At 35.8% G+C, this 20379-nt stretch overlaps 1 protein-coding gene across 3 annotated transcripts in view; it reads left to right on the forward strand.

Moving 5' to 3' along the window:
- Window positions 1-15848, forward strand: part of SPSB4 (splA/ryanodine receptor domain and SOCS box containing 4) — a 189912-nt gene extending 174064 nt beyond the window's left edge. For all 3 annotated transcript variants that reach the window (XM_088132100.1, XM_088132101.1, XM_007437961.4), the window contains one exon: window positions 13913-15848. In XM_088132100.1, the coding sequence (XP_087988226.1) occupies window positions 13913-14040 (128 nt within the window). In that variant the 3' untranslated portion in view covers window positions 14041-15848. The remainder of the gene's footprint in view (window positions 1-13912) is intronic.
- Window positions 15849-20379: the final 4531 nt, after the last annotated feature.

Below are 20379 nucleotides of genomic sequence, written 5' to 3' on the forward strand. Positions count from 1 at the left end.
AATGAAATGATGGTTAAAAGCAGTGACAAGGGCATGCACACAATGTTCCATTCTCCTCCCCAACCCCGTCCCAGTGTTTCTTGTCTTGAAAGAAGGGTAGAAGAAGTTCCAAACAATTATGTCATGCTTGCATAGGAGCAATTCTGTCCCCTTGATATTTCCCAGCAACAGTATACCTAAGTGTCCCCTGCTCTGCAAAGAGGTTTCAAAACAGCCTCCACTGCTATCAACAAAACAATCATACTCAGCCATGTTTAAAAGTCAGCTTGTAAACCATGGCAAGCAAAAACATTGGGGTGTGTCTAACCTTTAGCTTTGAAACAGAAAGGAATGGGAAGAACTGAAGAGAATGAAGGAGAAGTTTGGTGTCTGAGTTAGCCATAAAGCAAAAACTACTTTGACAATACAAGAGAGAGAGAGAGAGGAATGTTAGACTAATTTGTGCGTTGACTGGGCTTAATTTTCAACTCAGCTGTACAAAATCACTGTATGGTTGCAGATATCCTGTTATTTTGAATTTTAAGAAGTTTTAAAAAAACAAACAAAAATAGGATACATTTCTCTTCCGAAAAGTCAGTGACTGCAATAGAAATTCTCTCTTCTTTGCTTCTCTGAGCACAGTCTGAGCCAGTCAGTCTACAAAACAGCTCCCCACAGAGAGGCATGACTCATCAAGAAAGAGAGTGACATTTAAACCACTGCAGTCTGGAGGAGAATGCAGAAGAGAGGATGGGACAACTGGGAGATTTCAAAAATATTGAGTAAATGTATAGGCAACGTTGTCACTGAGATTCTAAGACTTTTCAGATAAACCAAACTTTTAATATTTCACAAGATAACATTGTATGAAAGAAGAAATTTTATAGAGAAAATTGGCATGCTACATGCTTGCTGGCTTTTGTCAATACATGAGAAATTATTATAATATTTAGTCTGAAAAAATAAAAAACTGAAAGATATGACTGTTACCGTATGTAAGCATTTGCCTGGTATGTGACAGGCCCAAACTGTATTTGAAAATTCTGGAGTATGCCCAAGGTTATCCCCACATGTCCTGATGTTGAATTATGGCTGCAAATGCGCTTAGGTGAACCCTCTTACTGTATAAAATTACATACAATTGGGAATCTTGTGACAAAAGCTTGTTTTGAGCTTGGGTGACAAAACTGTGACTTACTGAAATCATTTTTTTCAGTTAAAATAATATGTTAATCCAAATCAGTAGCAATTAAAATGGTCAGTACATGATTAGCCTGCTGCTTGTGCAATAACTGATATTCAAAAACACGCTGCCTCTCATCCTGGAAGTAACATCATCTTTTTCTCTGGATAGGTGTCTAATCACCATTCAAAGCCATTCTGGTTGCATCCGCCATTATTTGTAGCACTGAATTCCATAGCTGGACTATGCACTAAGGAAATAAATATTGTCTTAATTATTAAATAAGGTCTTTTTTTGTCCCACAGTTGCACCTTATCAAATCTCATGTTAATTTATTAGGAGAAGGAAGAATATTTTTTTCTGTCCCTGCACTGTGATTAATTATATATGTTTATCATACCTCCCCCTGCCATTTATTTATTTGGTCTTCAGTGTTAAAAAAAAAAAATCATTTTTCTCCCAAATTAGAAAATCCCAAACTGGGCTGGATGGATCAATGGCCTAGGTTACTAAACACAAGCATCCTATCTTCTGGCTGTAACATCCACACTTATGCATAATATTACAAGTGTGTTGAATCATGAACTTTTGTGAAGTCATTACGGTACTAGTAATCTTATATCTTTAGCATTGTTTTTATAGCTTATCTGTCATCTGCATGCTTCTCCAGAATTTTATCCAATAATTAACCTTTTCATTTTGGCATAAAACATGTTTCTTTCCATTTCAGTAGAGATCATATTTGGCAGGTTATGAAACTAATTAAATGGGCCTAACCATATGGGCTAGACAGGAAAGTAAAAAAAACCTCCTAAAAGAACAGTGGTAAATCACTTCCATACCTCTGCCAAGAAAACTGCATGGAGGCACCTTTACCTCCCCGTCACACTGCTGTAGTAGGGATAAGAAGAGAAGGAAAGAAAACCAAAGCCATAGGACATAACTATTTCACCAGAAATACTTGATGTTTGCACTATGAGCCTAATTAAGAACCAGGTATTCCATATGGAATACACACACACACACACACAACTGAGAAAATGCAGAATTTTTTTTTTTAAAGTAGCATCCTATGTTTGGGTAGGAAAATTAAAAATACAAATATAGGAAGGAGTGGGGAGAGCTGGTACATGTGAAAAGGATCTGGATGACCACAAGCCAAACAAGTATGATGAAGATGAAACTTGTATATGCTAGAAGAAACATAAATCTCTTTCCTTGTGAGATGGGCAGTATCTAAATTCGAAGTATAGGTAAAATAAAAACAAATAAAAAAGTATGTTGAATGCAGTGGGAAAGGGTAATTAAGAAGTATGTGTCTGTAGGAAAATAAGAAAAAATCAGAGTGAAGATTGAATGGGTGCTGAATGAAGGGTATTGAATGAAGTGCATTGAGTGATTTAGTCCTATAGACAAAATCAATGAGGATCAAATTGCAGAATAAAGGAAGGAAGGAAAAGTGAATGGGAAGAGGTGAGAAGTTTAAGAACAAAAGGTAATATATAAAGTAGTTAATGGATGTGTGGAAACCGGGATAATTTGAAAGGAAAAAAAGTTATATATATGACTTTTACAATAACATTTCATCTGCCCTAAGTTGTCTAGAGGCTAAAGTTCTGCCTTATTGATGTTAGCTGATGATAAGATCTTATCATTTGTATTTTTAAGAAGGCATCATAGTAGCTTCCCGCTGTGATATGGGAGAGCCTAGGAGGGAAGTGGGGGTGGCCAGTTATATAGATTAACATTACAAGTTCACATTTCACTCTTAAGGTTATGGCTTGGGTTTTGTTTTTTGTGGGTTTTTTTTTTTTTTTTTGTTATCACTGAATGCTTTTTTCATGATTTGTTTTATAATGTATATTGCTTTTGTTCAAGAAAAACATGGAATTTACATGTAATTTTAGAAGTATATTTAGTGTGGGTATATATGAGTTTTAATCCTGTGATTTTCCATATCCTTGCTGTTGTTTTTCTTTGTAACATCAAATTGATAGGGTTGGGGGGGGGGGGGTTGCTTATAGAAGCATGTTTTTGAAAAAGGCATGGCATATTCTTATTAAACTTATGATCATGATTTTAATTAACATTAGCTAAGCATGTGTGAGTGATGCTTTTAAGGATTGTCCCTTTAATTGAAATATTTCCATTTATTAATAGCTGATATTTCTATTGTCTGGAAAAAAAGTGTCTTACTATGCTAATTCTGAATAATGTGTGTCCTATTGTTATTCAACTTTATATTTATAATGCATATATGCTGACATAATTTATATCATTTGTATACTTTCCAGTGTAATAGATTAATCATTAATAATGGAAACTCCTCTCCCCCCCCCATTTAGTCAAGTAAAATGTGGTTTTATTGAATTTCCAAGGAATAGCTATCTAAATTTGTATTTGCATATTCTTACTTTTGTTTGCACAAATGCAATATCTGTATCTATAATTATGTAATTTAGAAAATCTGGGACTTCAGTTTTTGGTTTTGGTTTTTTTTAAACAGGTTAGGAATTAAGTTGCTTGAACTGATTTTGCTTCATTTAATTCTTTTTCAATTACTCAAGATGATTGCAGTAAGTGAAATAGAACTGAGGGGAGTGAATTTTAGCATGATAACTGGAAGGATCCGCTCACATCTAGTAGTAATCCAAGAACAGCAACTTATGAAAAATTTGTATGGTACCTCAGTAAATTGTTCTTATCTTTCCAATGAATTGTTTTTAGTTTCCCTGTGAACAGAGAGTGGGTTCAACATATTCTTACCCATTACACAATTTTTACCCATTTCTTATATCTTGGGAAGGTAGATTATAACGGAATTTAAATTAGAATTTTAGTGAATTAAACTATGGATTAAGTAATGAAACTTTTTGTGTCCTAGGTTTAAATGCCATAATAACATTCGTAGCATTTTCTGAATATTTATTTTCTTACTCATGAGCATAATTCACAAATGGGTTAGAAGTCAGCGTAAGCATTATTTCAAAACTTTTAGACCTTCAGAATTGTTAATTGAAAGCCAATCTCCAGCTATGTGACTAGATATGGCTCTTGTTGAACACTGTTTTTGGCTGCCATAGTATTAGTACATTTGTCTTTGAATTGGCTATACTTTTTTTTCACTTTCATTTTCTTTAAACTTCGCTTGTCTTCAAAACTTTTTAATGTTCAACAGATTACCTTCTCTTCTAATCATAGGTATCCCATATTAAGGCTGTACAGGACCCATTTTTTGTCTTAGTGAAGGTGACCAAGGCCACTTATATATGCTACTAGGCATTTACTAAACAGGCTTGTTATAAATATTATTCTCATCTGCAAGCCACCCACTATGAGCAAGCTCTAAGAGCTGCAGACATATTGTAGTTTTTTTATGGGCCTTGTACCATATTTCAAAAATTATCTGGTGGCTCTTTCATCTTGTTGAGAGATAGATTGAATTTTCTCCTGTCAAAGATCCTCAGGCCTCTGCTGTGCCATTATCAGCATCAATGTAAATGCTATTAAGTGTTCAAAGCCTTCAAGAGACATGCTGCACCCGATTCCAACTGGTTTTCAAAAAGAAATATGAAAAAGATGAAGATCCCCAATTCTGTCTTCAGCAGCCTTTGGTTTCCATCCACTTTGACTTTCCCAACTTTGGTACTACAGCTCCAGTATTGATGATTATGATGGTGATGATGTGCCATCAAGTTGGTGTCAATTCTTAGCAACCACATAGGTTGTTTTTCTCCAGGAGGCACTATTCCCAACTTGGTCTTCCAGCACTGCTGTAACTGAGTCCTTGCTACTAGTTATTCTCTTCTTTTCTTTCTTTCCACTTTTCCCAGCATTACAAATCTCCCCAGAGAGCTAGGTCATCATGTAATCTGTCCACAGTATGAGAATTTCAGTCTGATCATTTGTGCCTTCAGTGAGAACTCTGGGTTATTTTGTTCAATGATTCGTTTGTTCATATTTTCAGAAGCAGAATTCAAAAATATCAATACTCTTTCTATCCTGCTTCTTCAAAGTCCACATTTTCACTTCATAAATTGTAACAGGGAAAACCTTTGCCTACACAGTTCTGATCTTTGTAGGTATACACATGGCATGACATCTGAATATCTTTTCCAAGGTCTTCATGGTTACTGTACCAAGTGCTAGTTTGTGGCATGTTTGTTGACTTCTTGTTCCTTTACTGTTGATAGTTGATCCTAAAAGACAGAAACTACCCACTACTTCATTGTCTTCATTCTCAACTCTAAATCTAGTTGCTGTACTTATTGTCATTAGTTTGATCTTCTTTACATTTAATCTTAGTCCCATTTTTTTCACTGTCCTCCTTGACCTTCATTACTAGAATTTGTAGACATTTGCATTTTCAGTTATCAGTAGTGTCATCAGCATAGTGCAGGTTATTGATGTTTCTTCCTCCAGTTATAAAAGCATGCTTATCTTCTTCCACCTCCCTTCCCTCATGATATATTGTCCCACTCTTTTAGGGCAGATCGTCATTGTCTCGATCATATTCCCTGGAACAGCCCACCTATAGTGAAAAATGGCATTACTTGTATTAGCCTTCTACTCCATATCCTTCTCAAATTCTGTTGTCTAATCTTGCCTTGGACTGATGATAGCTATTACAAATTTCTTTTTCTTACCCTTAGAACTTTTTTCTTTTCAATGACCACCCGTTGAAGCATATCTGAGTTCCAGGCCCATATGTCCTGTTCTCTCTCAGTCTCTCTCTCCCCTCAGTCAATTAAACCCTGTGAATTCATACTATCTTCTACCCTGTTTAGTCTTAGATAACCTCACATTTTCTCTGATCTTAGGACTCATGGGGTTGGTGAGAGCTACACACATTGGGGGAAGGAAGGAAGAATCTGCCAAACAATTCTGTAAGCTCTGGAGTATCCAGATTGACTCTGCTCAGGTATATAACCCATGTGTGTGCATTCAAATTAACCATTTAAGCTACCAGGTTTTTTTTTCTTCTGTGCTAGAGAAAGTAATATTAACAGAATGTCAATTTGAACATTAGATTATAGGATATTCATAACTGTGCAACATATGACCTGGTTTCTAACCCCCCCCCCTTTAAGGGAAAAATCTAGATGAGGAGGATAGTATGTTTAAAAGTTATACAGAAAAAGAGCAACCTGTATGAAGATTGATTATGCATGAGGTCAGAACTTGATTAAGAATTACTTTAATGTTTTTATGTGATTAGAAAAATGTGGCTGGCAAGCTACTTGTGTTCAGGGAAAAATATATAATAAACACAGCAAACACAAGGGAGATTTTTAGAATGGGCAAAAAAGCAGTATACTATCTACTAGATGAATGAAACAAGGAGTTGACTGGGAATCTTATTTATTTATTTATCTGTAAGTAAATAAATGCCAGCACACCTGACCTTATCCCAGATGATTCAGCAGCACCCTTAATGTTGTTATTTTCAGTTCTGAAAATAATCAAAATTTTGTATATTTATCAGGTAGCAGGATATGGTGGTGACATGTGTAAAAAGAAGATAATAGATGCTTCACATTTAGAGAAAAGAGAGATTGCAGTAGAGTCAAGAAGTTGGAATGATTCATTGCAATAATTATATAAATATCACCCTACGAGAACATTTTTGGCATATCAAGTCAGTCACTTAACATTTTATGTTCCACGTATAGTTGCATACACATACTGCAAATATACATTCAGTTGTGGATCATGTGGTAATGTGCTTATTTAGTATACCCAGTATTTAATATATATATAAAGTGGAAATTATTTATTTTTGTTATTTCTAAATAGTTTTTCTAATTTTAAAAACTGATTAAGAGCTGCAAAGTCAGTGTGAACTCCTAGCAACCATATAGATACATTTTCTCCAGGATGACCTGTCCCCAACCCAGCCCTTCAGATTTCCCTATGGTGTAGCCATCATCACTGCAATCAGATCCATCTACCTTGCTGCTGATTGTCTTCTCTTTTCTTTCACTTTTCCCACCATGAATCTGAATATCTTTTCCAAGGACTTCATTGCTACACTACCAAGTAATAGTCTGCGGTGTGTTTCTTGACTGCTTATCCTTACTCTTGATAATTAATTCTAAAAGGCAGAAGCTCTCCACTACTTTGACATCTTCATTAGCAGTAGTAAGACCAGTTGCAAGCACTTGTTGCCATTAGCTTGATATATAAATATAGTTCCATTTTTTCATTGTGCTCCCTGACTTTCATGACTAGAGCTAGTGTCATCAGCAAGTTATTGAAGTTTTTTTTTCCTTCAGTTTTAAAATTACACTCATATTCTTCCAATCCAGCTTCCATCAAGATATATTCAGTATATAAGAATAAATAAGGAGAGAATATACCACTTTGTCTCATTCCTTAGTCAGCCTGGAGCCAGTCTGTTTTAGCATGTTTTGTCCGGTGTTACACACGCTCCTCCCAGGTTCGGCTTATGGTCACTCACTCACACACTCACAGCCTGTTGAGGCACGCGGATCTTGTCAGCCCCCCTTGCTTTCTACCTGGGTTTTCCAGATAGGTGCGGCTGGAGCATACAGACACAAAGCCCTGGTCAACAGCGGGGAAATAATTGGGGATACACACAATCACTTTCAACCGAACACTGAGGCACAAGAGGTTCTTTGTAATACACGGAGACCCAGTGAATTTAAAGTAACAGTAAAACTTTACTGGTTGTAAGGTACATTTGCTCTTCCTCATACACACACACACACCCACGTCCTTCCCAACTAGGCTGCCAGGCACTAGCTAGAGGGACGGAAGCTGCCAAGTCTGGATGACTCAGATGACCAAGACGCTTTGGGACCCCTTTAATCCCCAAAAGTACAAGTTGATGGGATTGGGGTGAGGGCTTCCATGTGCTCAGGCCCAACTTCCTCTTTCTGGTTCAGGTCCTTTTGTTTTTTCCTTACAACTTGCTTCCTTCTTATCTACCTCCCTGAAGGGATCTCATAGATAAGATTCCTGGCTTTTGTCCTCTCTGCTTACATGCCTGCTTCATCTTTAGGTTATGGCAGCTTCAGCCTAGTCTCACACTGCATGGTGACTTTATGTTGTGTATAGATTTTATATATGGACAGTGAGAAATTCTTGGATTCCCATTTTCCTAAGGAAATTCTATTGTTTGACATGCTTGACACAGTGAGTGCCTTTCTATAGCAAGTGAAGTGCATATGGACTTCTTTTTAGTATTCTTTAGCTTTTTCAACTAACCAGCAATAATGTCTCTTGCTCCGTTGCCTCTTCTAAAACTAGCTTCACATTTCCATCCTGCATTGGATGATCCTAAGCCTTATGTTGCTAGCATGTGAAATTAAGAATATTGTATAATAGTTTGCACGCCCTGTTAAGTCTTCTTTCTTTGCTACTGATATGTAAACTGACTTCTTCCACTTTGTTGACGACTGTCCAGATGTGCTGGCATAGTTTTGTTAGAACATTTACTGGTTCTTCTTTTGGACAAGTTAAACTAGTCTTCCTGTAGATTAGAAGGTATTGGCTTGAGAACTCATCAGGATTCAAAATTCAGTAGCTAAAGAAAGAGCAAAATTGAAAGGCCTTGACCAACAGAAGGGTGAAGGACAGAACAAACAATTAAAACCAATTTGTTGTAAACTGTAGACCATACTTAAATATCTAGAGGAAATCTTTTACTTTGTATATATTCATTGTAATAAAAAAATTAAAATTCTGTATGTATTCCATCCCAAATAAATATGGATTCTCACTGACCTTTTTCACCGGAAAGTGGTGATATTCTATAACTTGACCATTAGTCCATGAATCTGGTAGCACTGCTAGTAGTAATATAACTCTGCCACTTATTCAAGTTTTCCATTAAGCTATCATTACAGAAATATTTTCTGCATAGATCATGAGGAGAAATCTATTTCATTCTCATTTTCCTCCTTTGGAATATCCAGAATTTTTATTTAAAATATGACAACTGCTTTCTGTGCAAAATAAATTTGAAATTTGAAGTTGTATAGTTCCAAGAATATATATATATATATTGCCACCAGCAACTAACACGTACATTTGGAATGTGGAATAGTGCTGCTGCATTAGGTCCCATCAAGGTAGAAAGAGAAAAAAATAGCAACTGGGTTTGCCATAAGAGTTGGTTCTTACCTAGTTTGTTGTTGCTCTTCTAGTTCATAGCTGTTTTAGGCTGACTGGCTTTCTATAAAGAAGTACAGATCTACCATCCAAGCCTACAGCCAGAATGCATAGATGACTGATCATACACTTCAGTGGTTTTGCATGGGAATTGTAATGTCTGCCCAGTATTCTGTTATATTCTGTTCTGAGCTTTTTTTTTTTTTTTTGTTAATTAAGATTGGGAACCAATGTGGCCCTATTGATCCATTTTTAACTCAATGGCTAGGGATTATAGTTTGAGATAAATGAGACTTTTGTTTTGCTTCATTGAATTAATACATCTAACCTTCTGGAAGCTGGAAATGTGTTATATTGGGAGAAATTTTGTGATAATTAATAAACAAGAATTACAGAGTAATAAGTGTGAAGAAAAAAAAATTCTGTTGCTAAACATAGACTATCTTTAAGGTATATTTTTGGTCTAAGATTTAAATAAATATTCTGAAATATAGGCAGGTTGTATTCAGTGTATTCCAATCATTCCCAAACCCTGCCTACACTCCTCAGTATGTAAAGGTTTTCATAGAATTAGAAGATTAAAAAGGGCATTTCTCTGTTCATTGTAGCAGTCCCATTCAGTACATCCTGGACTGAGAGTTATCTATTTTCTGCAACATAAAATATTTCCAATAACAACAATGATAATACTCTCATTCCTTATTTTACATCCTGGGACAATAGACAACAAATGATAATATATTTAACGTATTTATACCACCTCTCATGCACTGTATCATGCACTAGGCAGTGAACAAAATTAGAAATGTATTTCAAAACAATTTTAAAATGCACATTGCAATAATAGCTAAAATTAATATAGTAGCACTACTGTGGAATCTCAGATGCCAGGGTAAATACATACATTTTTTGCATACTCCTAAATTGCAGGAGAATCAGTGAGGCTTTATTTTTGAAAGGGGGTGGTGGTCCATTTTGTATTTTGTAGTCTGTGTTTATCATATATACATTGTCATTGTATTTATTCTGTTTTTATTCTTTTGGATTGTGAGCCACCCAGTTATTTTTTAAGATGGGCAGCCATAAAGCATTTTAAACATAAATAAAATCCAAAGAAAGGGTTGTAACTATACACAAAGCAGTCCCTCTTCCTGGTTCATATCAGATTAACATCTCAAGATGTGGTACCGCCAAGAGGCCTTCTAATGAGGTTCAGAATGCTCAGGAAGATGTCAGTGGAATAAGGTATTCTTTTAGATATCATGATCCCAGTTATTCAAGATTTAAAATAAATGCCAAATCTTAAACCTTGGCTGGTGTAGTTTTTTCAAAAATAGTGTTACACAGTGGCAGTGGTGAGGTGCACCATATAGAGGTAATGCTGCTATTGCATTTTGTACTCTCTGTACCTTTTGCTTTTTTTAATAGTAATTTTATTAAAAATTACACGTACAATGATAAAAAAAAATTAATACAAACTAAAAAAAATGTAAAAAAAAAACTTATCACCTTCTCTTAAAATACAACAGATGATCTTTTCTTCCCATACCCCATCTCTTTAAACAAATCCTTAAAGTCTTGTCATTTCAGACCTGACATCAGCAAAAGTCCATTAAGGGTTACCAGAGATAACAACATATCTATTTTAACCTTGAACAAATAAACCAACTTTATATTCCTTCCTTTTATTTTTAACATTCTTGATCTTTAGTCCCTTCATATAATGTCCTAGAACTTTATTTCTTTTCTTTTTTCTTTGTCTCTTCTCACAAAATTCTTCAAAGCTTTAACAAGCCTCTTTTGTAAATCCAATATAGGAAAATTATCCAGGTCACTGACGTGGTTTGTTATTTGTATATTCCTTTTAATTATTAAGACATCAGCTGGTTTTTTTTGTACTGTATGTCTAGTGTAGCATTTTTTTCCATATCACTCTTGTAGCCTGTCATTTTTAAATCCACTTTCAGATCAGTCTCAGTCTTATCCAGTAAAACTTGTTCCTCTTCCATAACATATTTTAAACACAGTCTATCTATAGAGGCAGATACTCTTAACTTCTGAGTCCATTGTTCAAAAATATCCTTCAGTGTGTCCAATGTTAAAATAATTTGTTCCATCCTGTATTAGTAAGTCAAATTTAAGTGTTCTTCTCCTTTAATTGTAATCTTTAGTTCCTTCTGGCTCCCTCTAATGTCCAGTCTTCAAAGTCCCAACCTATCATGTTTTTTTTTTTAAAGAATTCAAAACAAAAGCATTTTCCCACAGGAAGGATTCTCATAATTAATTCCAAAATCTTATTTCAAATCCATCTGGTCCCTTAGTCCATTTGTAACTTTCCAAAATCAAAGTTCTAATCATCCTTTTGCTGTTTATTCCCCCCCCACAAAAAAATCCTTAAACTTGTATTTAAAACTTCTTTCACTAAGAATTGAAGGAAACTCACCCAGTGTTGTCAGTCCAAAGGTTCCTAATAGCTGAAAAGCAGTTAACAAGCAATTTCCAAAAGTGATTAGAAAAGGAAGTATGTGAACCCAATGTCCATGAAGGTCTTTGTTGTTTGAACAAAGATGGCTATTCCTCATCTCCCAGAGGTCTAAACTCGCCAAAGACTGCTGTCTTGTGGTCTCCTCATAAGGACCAACTTGTGGCCAATCTCAAGTCCTCTCCTTGCCTGGAGAGGAATTATGAAGAGCTGGTCTATTTGCTGGATCTTCATTCCACCGCAGTCATCGGCTCCACTTTTAGTAGAGCGGTCTTCAGTTCACCATTTCTTCCCCAGAAGTCCTACTCTCTGTACCTTTTGGATCACATGTAAGGACAACCTCAAATAAAAGCACATTACAATAATTAAGTCTTTCAGTGTCCAGAGATGTCTGTAGCTGGAATAGCAATGAAAGCTAAAAGCAAAGTAGAACAGTACTCTTTATTCAGACCACCATTGCATCAACTCACTAATCTAGGATCTATACAAATTTCCCAATGTACATAAAATATAGAAATATAGTTGTGACATTAGCATCCCCCGTAGTTTTCTTCTCTACCTAGTTTGTTTTTTTAATGTACTTTACATAAACCTACATAAATGTTGCACCTAATTGTGGCTGACACTTACGTAACTCTTTTTGTTTGGTTTTAAATGTGCAATGCCTGGGGAAGAAAGGAGGTGTTAAAATTTCAACTTAGAAAAACATATTTGAGAGGTAATGGTTAAAGGTGCTGCAAGTAATCACTAATCCTTTTAATTTCTCCTTTTGAGAACTGCTTTGGTTGGTTGGTTTGTGTGTGTGCGTGTGTTTATATGTGAACAACTTTATAAGGACCGACTAACAATGTTACAAGATAATCATAAACAGTCACTACATATGTGAATTTGCTAATTTTGGAGTTACTACTTACTTAACATTCTGAGACTGGCAAAATTTAATACTTGTCTGTATTTAATCTTGGTTTTAATTTCTGAGGAGGCAGTTCAGCATTTCTGGGACAATGGTTGGCACAACATTAAGTACTGAACTGTTACCTACGATGGGTATGAAAGAGCTTTATATGTCCAGAACATTTTGACATTTTAATTGAACTTTTCTGTCCCAGAATGCTGAAAGTGCAGTGTGTACCCTGTCATATCCCCCCCCCACGTTAATGAAATGTTTTCTCTGTGTTTTGTCTTTAAGCATAATAGAACTTTTTATAGCTCTTAAACGTTTGCCTGTAGAGAAAAATGTCTTTTAACTCCAGAAGCATAAATATCTTAAGCTTTTACATTCAACTTCCACACACAAGAGACACAGTGTTTGAGGTGAGAATGCATACCCAGGCCAGTTAGCCATATGCTCTTACAGAACCACCTGCAATCCTCAGCAGTCAATAGCTTCAGTAGAGGATAGTCTCAAAGTCTCCAGAAGCAAAGTGAGGGCAGTTATATTCTCTGCAGCATGCTTTGAAACCTTGTGTGTGAAAGCTAAAAAACGTTGGGGGGGGGAGGGTTATTGAAATGAAAACAAGCCTTAAAACAAAATTATGGTTCAAGTATTGAACGCTTTTGTCTCTAATACTCATGTGATTGTTTTAAAGCTATTTAAGAAAATATTTAAGAAAAAAAATGTCTTTAAAGTGAAGGAACAAAATCTGTTTATTACCTGAGATGTCAGAGAGAAAGTCCTGCTTCTGTTTACTTCAGTACCTCAATGGAAAGTCATACTGTACTAAGAGGGTTCCTTTAGATGTTCAATTACTTTTTAGTTTCTTTTCCTAAATGGGAACAGATATAACATTTAAAGGTCAGGCATCTCTCAGTCTAACTGCAGAAAATATTGTATTTCAAGGGATTTCTATCTAAGTTGAAATTCCTGATCACTTGTACAGGTTTTCTTTAATTGATTTAAAACGTTATAATTGTAATGCTCCAAGAAATAGAACATAATACTTGTCCATTTGGTAGGAATTGGGGCCAGTGTCTTTAGCATATTCCTCCCACTATGATCAGTTCATACTTAATGCATTTATTTAAAAGATTCTACTTTAAAAATGGCATATTATATATTTCCTATTACAGTTTTATGATCAATGACGATAATAAAGAAAAATGTTGATACTATGTTTCTGTTTCGCTTTCAGCTGAACCTCTACCTTTAATGGATCTGTGTCGAAGATCAATTCGCTTTGCTCTGGGAAGAGAACGCCTGCATGATATAGAAACTCTACCTTTGCCTCAGTCCCTGAAAAATTATTTACAATATCAGTAATATGATTCTAGATCTCTAAATGGTAGAAATTGTTTACATCAGAATATAAATCTTCATGGTGGATATTTTGAGTGTTATTTAATTTTTTTTTACATTTTTAAAAATCAACCATGGCAGAAGATTATGGAGACTACTAAAAAATGTGAAAAAAATGAATTGATTTAGTTCTTTCTGTAGAATAATTGTTGCCTATACTGTTACGCGGCCTCGTTATACAAAATCCAAAGCTTGTTTTCACAAGTAAGAGCCAAATGTGAAATGTGTGTTAGGCTAGACCTGATGTTGGATGTGTACCAGATGTGCAAGAGATGCGAATATAACTCCTCAAAGCAGTGTTCATGCAAGAATATTCTTTTGTATAGGTCACAGTATCAACATGTAAAAGAAATAATCACTGTTGGTGTTTCTCAAAACTCTGGAAGATAATATGCCAAATAATTAGAGTTCTTATAATATCAATTATGATGCAAAGTTCCTTATTCATGGGATCTGTTTATTCTCATTTTGGAAGGAAAATGCTCTGGGGAACACATCACATTCTAGTGTGCATCATAGGAAGACATGGGGGATCCTTGGCATATGGAACATAAGAGCCGCAGTGGAACTGCAAGATTGTGGCCTCTTACATTTAGGTGCTCAGCCTTTCAGAAAATAATGCTCTTGGTATAATATACCACCTGCCATATTTTAACTTACTTTATTGAACAAGGTAGTTGATCTTGTTTTCCAAAGCAACTCAGCTCAATGTGCAAATTAGTTAAGTTAGCTGACTTTCTTAAATGGTGTTTTTGGTCTTATTTTCTCAGTAGGATGGAATTTGCTCAAATCAGTCTTTCCCAATTTAACTTATGACTGATTAAGCTAAATATTAGTTCATGTTCAGGTATCCTGGTTCAGACCTATTTTATTTTGTCAAATATCATGCTGCTTTTTTATTCTTGACCACATTATTTTATTTTCTTTACTTTTTGAGTTCCAAATACCAGATTTCCTTTACTGTGCCTATGGCATAAAAGGGCTTGAATTAACCCATTTCATGCATACATGGAAAGATTCCAGAGCAAAGAAGTTAGCCATGCCCTCTGCCAGAACTGTGTGCCACCTTCCCACGTGAACATCCAAGGCCTAGATAAGTTTTCCACATGTTCATATACATTTGCCCATACATTTGTGCATAACTTTATGTGAATATCTCATTCTCTCACATAGGTATCTGTTTCTAACCATGATAATGCCAAAATGGCAAAACACGTGTTGTCATGACATCACACACAAGTACATAAAGGGCAGGATTTACATTGCAACATGTTTTATTGTTTGCCTCCCACCCCCCACCTCTCCTGCAGACCCCATTCCCTCAAATGTCTATCAAACATCCCTTGGAGAGGCAACATGGTTCCGGTAGCAGGCAAAATTAGCCTATAGACATCTTGTTTTAAAGCTTGCAAGGGACAATAATGTATAACCTTATAGTGTTTTGTTTATCTTGTCAAACTTTTGAGTATCACATTTAGAATTTCTCTCTCCAGAATAGAGTGGAATTTTTTTGTTCTTACATCTTTTTCTCCTCTGCTTACAATGTGTGTTCATTTATCAGGATCAACTTATTTTTTAAGGGAACTGCTTTTATTTTTAGGGGTTTTTTTCCTGCTACATTCACAGTTCTCTGCCTGATCATTATCTAGTTTTTAACTGGAAGTTGTTGTAATGGCAGGATATCAAATGTTGATAGAGCTGCCTTCAGCATATTTTAATGTGAATTCACCGAAGAATGAAGATATTTCTAATAAACTCTACTGTCCAAATGACTATTGGTGTATTATGTTTCCTTCCTTCCCTGTTCTAAGTTATTTGCACACATATTATAATAAACCACTTAGTAGTTCATTTTTTTCTCTATTTGAGCATTTCTGTTGCAGTATCTTTCATACAGATGCTTTCCCAAGGGACAGAAATTAGTAGAACTAAAAATACCTGATTTATAGAAAATAGGTTACAAAACATCTTTTATGGCATAAAAATCCTCTGCTTCAGTCATACAAACAATTTAACTACTAGTAACGTCTGTCTACTCCCTTTGTTCACTTCTGACTTCATCCTGTTTTCTTTGGCATAGTTCTCTGTGTCAGACATCCACTTCCAGTACCCTTCATGATACAGGTCCCACTACATAGAGAAGAGTACAGAGTTTACTGATAGATGTAGTTGCATGATTTTGCTTTCTACTGCTTATAACATTTGCATTCTTTTTCAAGCACAAGTTCTGTCCTATTTTCACTTTTTTTTTCCCCTTAAAACTTTCTCTAAGCATTGTTGGGGACATTTTTTGATCAGACAATTGAATTAAAGAATTTAGAGAAATGCGGAAGTTGAAAGTTATTTGAGAAGTGTGAATTAAATGAAGCAAATTTATTTCACCAACATCTTGACTGATGTTATTGTTCACAGCTGTTTCTCTAATGTCAGATTTTGTTTCAGATCTCAGTGCAGCAATCTTCACACTTGGCACACTGCAATCTTCTGTTAGGAGATAGAATTTTCTTTATCTTGGCATGGAATAAACTTTTCTTCTAGCTAAATAGTTAGTAATATGACTTACATGACCCAGGGTTATTTTAATGCTTACTGGATATATTTTATTTAGCAAAACATTTAATTTTTTTTATTTTTTTTTTAAATTTCAGGTGCATTTAGTTCTCTGTCGAGAAAAATTAGAACAGGAGTATACAATATGTAGATTATTTCCAACCTTACTTATAACTTGGAGTGAATGGTATTGATAGCCGCTACAATACCATTGTTATTTATACTTTTATTTAAAAAATCCAGAAATTTAGAGAACTCTTCTGAGTTCTGAGAAAACTGTCTAACCAATAGATAGAATTATCCTAGATAGAGACCACCAAATAATTTAATGATGCCATGGCCTCCCTCTCACAGTGCCTAGAGGCTGTTAAGGTCTGGATGGGGAGCAATGGGTTGAAACCGAACCATGGCAAGACAGAATGGCTCTGAGTTTGGGGTCCTCTGGCCCTGGAGAATTGCCATCTTTGGTCTTGGATGGGGTTGCACTGCCCCAGATGGACCCAGTGCATATTCTGGGGGTTCTCCTGGACTCACGACCCCTGTTCAAGATACAGGTGGCAGTCGTGGCCAGAACGGCCTTTGCACAACTGCGGGTTGTGCGCTAATGATGCCCTTTCCTGGAACGATAGGCCCTGCTCACAGTCACCCACACCCTAGTCACCTCCCACCTTGACTACAATAATGTGCTCTACATGGGGCTGCCCTTAAAAAATATCTGGAACCTTTAGTTGGTTCAGAATGCAGGGCCCGCATAGTTGTATGCACGCCTAGATTTGCACACGTCACCTCTCTTGCAGGAGCTGCATTGGGTGCCAATTTGCTTCCAAGTCCAAAGTGCTGGCTGACACCTTTAAAGTCCTACATGGCTTGGGGCCAGGTTATTCAAAGGACCACCTTTTCCCAGTTTTATCTGCCTGACCCACCAGATTGGGGAAGCAGGGTATGTTACAGGTCCCCCCATTAAGGAAGTCCATCTAGTGGGACTGAGAAGAAGGGCCTTCTCTGTCGTGGGTCCCTCCCTGTGGAACATCATCCCGCAGAAATAAGACTGGCCCCCACCTTGATGCTTTTCCGCAAGGCCCTGAAGACATGGTTTTGCCAGCGGGCCTGCAGATCCCAGATCAACCCAGAGCACATCAAATGCTAGCACAAATGTATTGTTGTCGCCAGGGGAGTGCAGGGTGGAGTGGGTTTTGTATTGGGATTTTTATTCTTGTAAGCCACCCGGAGTCACTGTGAGTGAGTTGCGCAGCCATATAAATTGCACACATATATACATACATACAATAAGGCTTCCTTCCCTGTAACTGTTGCATGAATGAATGAATGAATGAATGAATGAGGCTTCCTTCCCTGTAACTCTTCTCTCCATCTTATACCAGCAACACCTTGTATGGGGAATTATATAACACAACTAATTATATATTACACAATGAGGATAGCTGCCATTTGTAATAGTTATCTTGGTGGACTTGTAGTTCTATCTGTGGACACAACATCAGCGTCCAACTTCCAGGGTATTCCACCTGATACAAGAGATCATGTCGTCTTTACGTTGAGCTCAGTCTTGGTGACTTTATGCTGAAGTTGGTGTGAAATTCTTGGAAACAGTATGCAAATGAGTTACATTGCCTCTTTTCAGACTGTTTATTTCAATTCCCAGTTCAGTCCTCAGATTTTTCCCTGGATCCCATCCAAGTTCTAATCAGTCAATTCCTGCTTAGCTTTTTGAAATCAACAAAGGTCTACCAAGTGCTGCTGAAAATACAGAGTATCATATCATTTATAGTTAAGTTCCTATGTCATCCTTATTAGTAAGTTTACATACTTTTAAATGACAAAAGCTTCCTTGCTTCTTCTATTAGTATTTACATGCATGAGATTGTCTGAAATATATAAAGGTAGACAATTCAACTAAAATGTTTCTCCTACTTTCAAGGAAAAACATTAGAAACGATATTAAATAGATAATATAGAAAAAACAGAAAAAGGGTTTTAGAATGAATGCATTTACTTCTTTGTGTGGAAACTGCTTCCAGTCAGAGCCAGCCCATAATGTTTAATAAAAGAAATACTCAGTGATTCAATTAATTAAAAAAAAGAATTGAAAAGCAGCATGCATAAGTAAAATAATTAGTATAAATAAATTTGGAACATAACTTTGGAACAGCAGACTAAACAAAGCTACTATGACAGAAAAGGTAATGTAGAAAACAAAAACAAAATTCAAATTGCCATTAAAAAAAGCCAAAGAAGAGCTGATCCAGCTATAGGAGAAGGGAGAGAGAAAACAAATGAGACAATGTTAATAAAGAAACAACTCTTATGCATTATACAGGTACTTGTTAACTTCCATTTATTAGGACAATAATACACTCACTCTAGTTACTCTTCTGGGTCTCCTGCTTTTTCTATTCATGAACTACAAAACATTTTGTGATGTAAAGTAATGCTACTATTTCACAAATGGCACCAATTAATAATCTTAAGAAATATTATCTGTTAAAATTACACTCTTGGTCTGATATCAGTACAGATGCTTATATTTCAACATTGCTAAATAATCAAATACTTTACCATTCACAAGAAAAGGAAGAGGTGGAAGGGGAAGTGAACAAATGCAATCATATTTCAAATTGTAGCAAAGTCCATTCTTTCTAGCAGGCTTTGAGAAATTGTATTGTGGCACTGACCTTCCAAAGTTTGCTTACCTCTAAAGAAGAAGAAGGAGGAGGAGGAGGAGGAGGAGGAGGAGGAGGAGGAGGAGGAGGAGGAGGAGGAGGAGGAGGAGAAGAAGAAGAAGAAGAAGAAGAAGAAGAAGAAGAAGAAGAAGAAGAAGAAGAAGAAGAAGAAGAAGAAGAAGAAGAAGAAGAAGAAGAAGAAGAAGAAGAAAGAACCCACACTTATGACCCTGGCAAAGTATTAAGTAGCCTTAGAAATGCAGAAAGCAACTTTGTAGCATTATATATTTCTTTCCCACTTATTTATTCAGTTCTCATAGGTGGCCTACCTTTGATCAACAATGTCTCTTCTCAAAGGTATGCTACATTTGCAAGAGCTATTGGCTTGAGTAAAAAGTTTACTTTAGACAAATAAATTGGCAGTCTATTGTATTAGTAGTTATAAAGGGCTTAAATAATTAACGTGTTTGATTTTTTAAAAAATATATACAATGAATTATACTGTCTGTTTGAAATAGTTCTCTTGAAAGTTTGTCATAGAAGCTATCCTAGGATTAGCATGTGCTCTATATTTTGTTTAGATCACATGGTTTCTTCATCAAAAGGACAGAAGAAATGGGAGAGCAATGTGATATTATATAAAGTAGAAAAAAATAACTCCAGTGTCAGGTTTCATCTGAAATTCATATTCTCTGAAGGAATGCAATCTGTTGCAGAACATACATTTGGAAAAAAAATACATAAACATACCTAAATCCATTCATATTCTTCAGAAAAAATACTGTGAATGTAAATAGAATATGGCTTTAATCTGTTCCAGAAATTCAGCTGACAAATTTAAACATGGCTGAGGGAAAATATTAATATTTTAAGATACTTGTTTTGGACATCACAATTAATCTTACAGGATTATTATGTCAAAAGCAAAGAAAAATATGGTGATGATGTCACACAAGAATGTAGAGCTGTAGGATAAGATACAGAATTCAGAGTTTTATACTGCTTCACGTGAATTCATGCCTCTTGGATTGTTACCCTTTGCTGGAAAAATTATGATTGTTAGGCTGTTGCA

Source organism: Python bivittatus, unplaced genomic scaffold (genome assembly GCF_059951505.1).
Source record: "Python bivittatus isolate LINGU-HERP-01145 unplaced genomic scaffold, Pbiv_v1 ctg000980_np1212, whole genome shotgun sequence".
Lineage (NCBI taxonomy): Eukaryota > Metazoa > Chordata > Lepidosauria > Squamata > Pythonidae > Python > Python bivittatus.